General features: G+C 49.0%; 1 protein-coding gene across 1 annotated transcript in view; it reads right to left on the bottom strand.

Annotated features, from left to right (window-relative positions):
* Nucleotides 1-6340: 6340 nt before the first annotated feature.
* Nucleotides 6341-7195, bottom strand: part of LOC308163650 (sorting and assembly machinery component 50 homolog A-like) — a 20267-nt gene continuing 19412 nt past the window's right edge. The window contains exon 15 of the mRNA XM_080537825.1: nucleotides 6341-7076. Coding sequence (XP_080393951.1) covers nucleotides 7031-7076 — 46 coding nt within the window. The 3' untranslated portion in view covers nucleotides 6341-7030. The remainder of the gene's footprint in view (nucleotides 7077-7195) is intronic.

The raw sequence follows: 7195 nt of genomic DNA, 5'->3' as shown, positions 1-7195 counted from the left end.
TCGATACATTCGCACACCACCCATGGCCGAGGGTCCTGTTATACGCGTTCCCACCCCTGACATCTATCCTCCCACTGTTGGCACGAGTGAGGTCAGAGAGGCTAGAGTTAATTCTTGTAGCCCCGGACCGTCCCGGAGCCCCGTGGTTTCCGGAACTGATGGAGATGTTGGTAGAGGGCCCATGGCCCATACCTCATCGACAAGATGCACTCTCTCAAGCCGGAGGCTCGGTGAAGGGGCCGCCTATGAGGGGGGGCCCCTCATGGCCTGGTTACTGAGAGGGATTGTTAGAACGCAGGGGTCTGACAGACACGGTCATTCAGACCATTCAGAGTGCGCGCGCGCAATCCACTGCAAAGGGATATGCGGCGCGCTGGCGAGTTTTACACAGTGGTGTGAGGGACAGGACGTTGACCCTGTCTGTTGTCGGGTCGAAACGTTCTTGTGCTTCTTACAGTCGCTGTTGACAAGAGATTGGCGGCAGGAACTATTAAGTTTTACGCTGCCATCTCAGCTTGTCATGAGGGTTGCGTTTTATTGTCTCTCAAGACGAGTCTACTCCTCGCCTTGACTACGGCTGAGCGAGCGAGTGTTTGTGCGCTCTCTCGTCACGGGCAGATTGTTTGATCATGTCTGATGACGAAACAAAAGCTGGATTACGCCCTAACCCGGTTTTTATCCCTACGGATAATCGTGTTTTTTAGGGTTCAGAGCTGTGCTCTGAGCGCCTTTTTGTCCTCCTCCTCACGACGGAGAGAGGGAGAGGCGTTTTACATTGTATTGTCCGGTGCGCGCGTTGGCACAATAATGTGAAGCGCACGACAGGACTGAGATCTTCTCCCCGGCTTCTGATCTGCTATGGCGGACAGAAAGCTGGGACACCACTCTCAAAGCAGAGGCTGTCCCTTTGATTTTGCGAGGCTATTAGCCTCGCATACGAATCGAAGGGGCAGTCCTTGCCGACACAGGGGCATGGCCACATCAGTGGCCATTCTCGGGGGAGTGGGAGTGGAGGAGATATGTGTGGCGGCGTCTTGGTCGTCGCCATCACTTTTATATGGTATTACTTGGAAGATATTTCTTCCTCATCCTTTTCTCATTCTGTCCTCAGTTTTGCTGATGACTGATGTAGTGGGGAAGGCACTTGGATTACCCTAGTCATGGGGATTCTATTCAAGTGCTGTCAGGATGAATACGGATGTGCCTGGGAAAGGGACCCTCCTCCAGGACATGTTCCGTTAGATCAGCAACCCTACGTGCTCACGTAAGGGTTAGGTCAGTGATATTCTTCCTCAATCCTTTCCCATTCTGTCCTCATTTTGCTGATGACTGATGTTGTGGGAAGGGCACTTGGATTACCCTGGTCATGGGGATTCTATTCAAGTGCTGTCAGGATGAATACGGATGTGCCTGGAGAGGGGACCCTCCTCCAGGACATGTTCGGTTAGATCAACAACCCAACGTAAGGGTTAGGTAAGTGATATTTCTTCGTCATCCTTTTCTCATTCTGTCCTCAGTTTGCTGAGGACTGATGTAGTGGGATGGCACTTGGATTACCCTGGTTGGGGATGCTATTCAAGTGCTGTCAGGATGATTACGGATGTGCCTGGGGAGGGGACCTCCTCCAGGACATGTTCCGTTAGATCTACGACCCTGCGTGCTCACGTAAGGGCTAGATCAGTGGAGCAGACTCGGTGTGGGTTGGGCCAACTTTTTAAGGTTGTCTTGAACCAACATCAGTGGTCAGCTCCGGGTGCCGCTGAGATTGTTTTCGGATTAGTCTCAGTGGGGGTACATTTGGCCTCGCTCGCTCCGCCTAAACCAATAGGAGCAGAGCTCCCCTATGGGGCGGAGCTCCACGATATAGAACGATAGTTATGGAGATAGACTCCAGTTCTATGAGTGGAGCGGAGCCCCATAGGGCTGCTGGCCCACTTCGACTCGTTCAAACCCGGCTGTTTTGTATATGTTTGGGAGAATGAGGGTGCGAAGGACGCCCCTTTATATAGCACCCCAGGGCGGGCGCAGACATTGAAAAATTCAGTCATTGGCTACTTTAGGTAGCGGGTAAACCAATAGGAGCAGAGCTCCCCTATGGGGCTCCGCTCCACTCATAGAACTGGAGTCTATCTCCATAACTATCGTTAGTCTGCTCGCCTCGTCGGTATGCGAGGGACAGATCCATTTGTGTGTCTTCTAGTTAAGATTTTATTACTTTATGCTTATTGTGAGCATCAGTAAACTGGCAATAACACAGGTGGAAGTATCGTCTCTCCTTTCGCTCATGTGTGCGTGCGTTGCTTAACTGAGAATGAGACACGTTCAACGTGACGTTGTTTCTCTAGCAAACTACCCACCACAAAAACATAAAAATAAGTACTTTCTCTTTTGTTTTCTTAAAATGTTTATTCACCATAATGTAGTATGGAGTTCAAAGTACCAGAATACCACATAATATCCAAAATCGCGATTTCCATCTATTTTTGCTCTTTGCCACAAACGAACGCCAGCGACATCCGACGGGTTTTCCCAGGCCACCACACAGGCTCCTTGGGGCAGGGCTGAAACAGGCTCCTGGGGGCAGGGCTGAAACAGGCTCCTTGGGGCAGGGCTGAAACAGGCTCCTTGGGGCAGGGCTGAAACAGGCTCCTTGGGGCAGGGCTGAAACAGGCTCCTGGGGGCAGGGCTGAAACAGGCTCCTTGGGGCAGGGCTGAAACAGGCTCCTGGGGGCAGGGCTGAAACAGGCTCCTTGGGGCAGGGCTGACGGATTGTTAACATAAAAAGTCAGAGGACAGATGCCAAACTACCGACATGTTTGCTGTAATTATATGTATTATCAGTAGGCAGTCATCAGTCAATATCTCTTTCAATAGCCTTTTCACACCGAATGTACTTTTTTGTGCTATTTTCGGCCCAATACATGCGAATTTCGGTGCATTCCTACTTCCAACTACACTTGCTCCCTGCATCCAGTTGTTGCACATTAACTGCATCGCTCTCATCAAATTCCCCCATTCTGAAAATGAAAGCAGTGTAACGTTAACTGCTGTTATAAACGGAATGATGACATGTTGACAGCGTGTCCACTGGCGATATAGAACTGACTACGATAGTTATGGAGATATACTCCAGTTCTACATCGTGGAGCTCCGCCCCATAGGGGAGCTCTGCTCCTATTGGTTTACCCCGCTACCTAAAGCTCTGCTCCTATTGGTTTACCCTGCTACCTAAAGCTCTGCTCCTATTGGTTTACATACTCCAGTTCTACGTCGTGGAGCTCCGCCCTATAGGGGAGCTCTGCTCCTATTGGTTTAGGGCCCTGGGCATCCGCGATGCAGAACTGCGTGGATGGCCCGGCCGATATAAAATGTTTTGGGCCGCGGTCTGCTGAAATAAGTTATTTTCAATGAAAATCACCAGAGACAAAAGTACAAATATATATATATATTTTATATAATACATTCTGAGCGGCCCAGAGTCTCGCGGCCCTCCTGGCATTTGCCAGGCTTGCCCGGTGGCCAGTCCGCCACTGCTTTTAACCGTAAACTCGATGAACCGGGAGGTCACCCGCTGCCGTCCAGCCATTTTCGCCGTTCACTCATGAGTCAAATGCCGGTTTTAACAGGGAATTCGCTCCGCGCTGTGTCCACGGTGATAGGAGTGGAGGATCGACTCCATTCAAAAACTTTTGGATTCCCTGGCTTTTGAATTGTTATCCTAACCCCCGGTAAACCGAAGTTATTAACCCGCAAACGGCACCGTGTTTGTCTGTGAATAACACCGGCTGTGGAGGTGGTACAAACACAATACTCCTTTGCTAACTTCACCATCTGTCTACGGTCATTTTGAGCCCTTAACCACCGCGCTGACACCCCGAGAAGTTATGCTTTTAACCGTAAACTCGATGAACCGGGAGTTCACCCGGCCGCTGCTGCTCGCAGCACCGCTTGTCCAGTTGACAGCGGGGGCAGAGAATATTTCTACCCCGGAATTCCATTCAAATGCCCGCGTCAGTCAGCCTTTTCCGTAGAAATACATCGCTCCGTTATATATCTAACGTTACATGTTTTAAGGCTGATCTGTGCATGATAGTGCTGCATTATGTTGATCTATTTATATCGATCTATAAACGCGGAGATTGGAGCCCCGCACCAGCAAGACAGCGCTGCACTCGTATCTATCAGCCTGTCTGTATAATGATGTCGTTGAATGCCGATGCTGTGGTACTGTGCTGATGAACCATTCGCTGACTGTCTTAATAAATCAAGTACAGAGATTCCAACCCGTGTTGAACATTCTATTTCCTTGTCAAATCGTGTATGCTGTCATTGCTGTGCACCTAATCTATCATGAGATGACAACGCATTTAAGATCACAATCCTCAATAGATTGATTCCATCGTTTTACCGACAAGAAGATTCTACAATCTATCAGCCTTTCCGTAGAAATACATCGCTCCCTGTATAACGATATATATCTAACGTTACATGTGTTAAGGCTGATCTGTGCATGATGGTGCTGCATTTTGACATAATTCTTATCGCATTTCCCTCATCATTTTATCAATGAACGTGGTATTATACATATTTACATATTACATATTTGTTGTTATTTATGGAAGTGTCCGGTTAGTGGAGGAACCAGGACGCCGGCTACACTGCACAGTTTAGCCCGAAATATATAGAGAGAGTGCAGCACCGCAACTCCCGTTGACAGAGAATCGTTTTACCAGGGAATTCGCTCCGCGCTGTGTCGACGGTGATAGGAGAGTAGGATCGACTCCATTCGAATGGTTTTGGATTCCATGTCTTCTCCCCTATCCGGACACGTTTGAATTGTTATCCTAACCCACGGTAAACCGAAGTTATTAACCCACTTTATTAAAACACTTTGAATGGAATAGATAGGACTTTCCATTCAATGAAGCATTGAACTGAAATCGGCAGGTAACAGGCACGTAACATCCATATGCTGTACATACATATATTTGACTACCAGCAAGACACCGGAGCACTCTATAAACGCGGAGATTGGAGATTATGTGTAGAACAACATATGTGCAGAACAAAATCCAATAGAAATGATTCAAACATGCAGACAATCAGGCAGTAGCCATCTCGCGCTGTTATGACGCGTAACTCCGCCTACTCCTCCTACTAGCTCCGGGTCTGTGTGTATAATGGAAAACCAGAAGTGTTCAAAAGCGGGCTAAAGTGGGCTAAAGTGACCCGACCCGAGCTGGGCTGGGCTGGGCTGGGCTGCTGATGGAAAAAGGCCACTAACTGTTCTCATGTTAAGCTGTCCCTAACCCTAACAGGTCTAACCTACTGTTCTCATGTTAAGCTGTCCCTAACCCTAACAGGTCTGACCTACTGTTCTCATGTTAAGCTGTCCCTAACCCTAACCCTAACAGGTCTGACCTACTGTTCTCATGTTAAGCTGTCCCTAACCCTAACAGGTCTGACCTACTGTTCTCATGTTAAGCTGTCCCTAACCCTAACAGGTCTAACCTACTGTTCTCATGTTAAGCTGTCCCTAACCCTAACAGGTCTAACCTACTGTTCTCATGTTAAGCTGTCCCTAACCCTAACAGGTCTGACCTACTGTTCTCATGTTAAGCTGTCCCTAACCCTAACAGGTCTGACCTACTGTTCTCATGTTAAGCTGTCCCTAACCCTAACAGGTCTGACCTACTGTTCTCATGTTAAGCTGTCCCTAACCCTAACAGGTCTGACCTACTGTTCTCATGTTAAGCTGTCCCCAACCCTAACAGGTCTAACCTACTGTTCTCATGTTAAGCTGTCCCTAACCCTAACAGGTCTGACCTACTGTTCTCATGTTAAGCTGTCCCCAACCCTAACAGGTCTAACCTACTGTTCTCATGTTAAGCTGTCCCTAACCCTAACAGGTCTAACCTACTGTTCTCATGTTAAGTGTGTGTGTGTGTGTGTGTGTATGTTGGTGGGTGTGTGCTAGGGTGTGTGTTGGTGGGTGTGTGCTAGGGTCTATGTTGGTGGGTGTGTGTTGGTGTGTGTGTGTGTGTGTTGGTGTGTATGTTGGTGGGTATGTGCTAGGGTGTGTGTTGGTGGGTGTGTGCTAGGGTGTGTGTTGGTGGGTGTGTGTTGGTGGGTGTGTGCTAGGGTGCGTGTTGGTGGGACACAGAAAGACAGTGTTTGAGGAGAAGTGTGTCGGATGAAGGTAAAACATCTTTCCAACAAAACATTTCAAACTGCAGCCGATAGTCGACACAGACAACAACAACATGGCCGTCTGGGTTGAACACTCAGCACAGATAATGAGAAGAGTTGAAGCAGAAAACAGATATATGGTAAAGTTGGGAACAAAGGTGATTTATTTATTTATGTGCAGAACAGATTTACAACAGTAGAAGATGACTAACGGTAAGAGCACTGATGGTGGGCAGGGGGATGAGGAGGGGGGGGGGGGGGGGGGTTGAGGGGGACACACACACACACACACACTCAGCGGTCTCCTCCTCTCATTCACAGCGGTTGCAGTGGAGATGGGCAGGCAGTCAGACTCTCGCTTCTGAAAACATTTGAACCGAGCGGCTTGGCTGAACAGATGAGCAGAGTCGTTCCTTCCACAGGTTCTATTGTCAAAGTGCTGGTTTGCTTTTGTCCTTTTTTGTGTTTCTATCCCGGCGACCACAGCCAAACACACCTGGACTGACACTCACAAGATGGCTTCTGATTGGTTAAATAAATCTACAACAAAACCAGGAGTCACATTCCTATTGGTGGACATACAGGGGGGGGGGGGGGGGGGGCCCAAATTCATTCATTGGCCAGAAAAGGACATTTCCTCCAACACAGCACACACACAGGGTGATCTCATTGGTTAATATCAAAACAGGGGGCGGGGCCTATCTCCAGGACCATGCATTCTGGGAGGGGCCACAGCCTAGTGTTACTCTACAACAGACACGACAACGCTCTTCTCTCCCTCTCCCCCTCCCTCCCTCCCCCCCCCCCTCCCTCCCGGTCCCAGGGCAGCAGGGTGATGACATCACAGGAAGCGGATTCCAGCTCCAAACTGGACTCCATCACATATCCTGAGGAGGAGGAGGAAGATGATGAAGAGCCACAGAAGCGCTCTATCGTTCTACGATCACTGTATGTGTGTGTGAGTGTGTGTGTGTGTGTGTGTGTGTGTGTGAGTGTGAGTGTGAGT

Source organism: Nansenia antarctica (assembly GCF_963989245.1).
Source record: "Nansenia antarctica genome assembly, chromosome: 8".
NCBI lineage: Eukaryota > Metazoa > Chordata > Actinopteri > Argentiniformes > Microstomatidae > Nansenia > Nansenia antarctica.
Note: the sequence above shows the minus strand (reverse complement) of the source record. Positions and strands in the feature narration are given on the sequence as shown.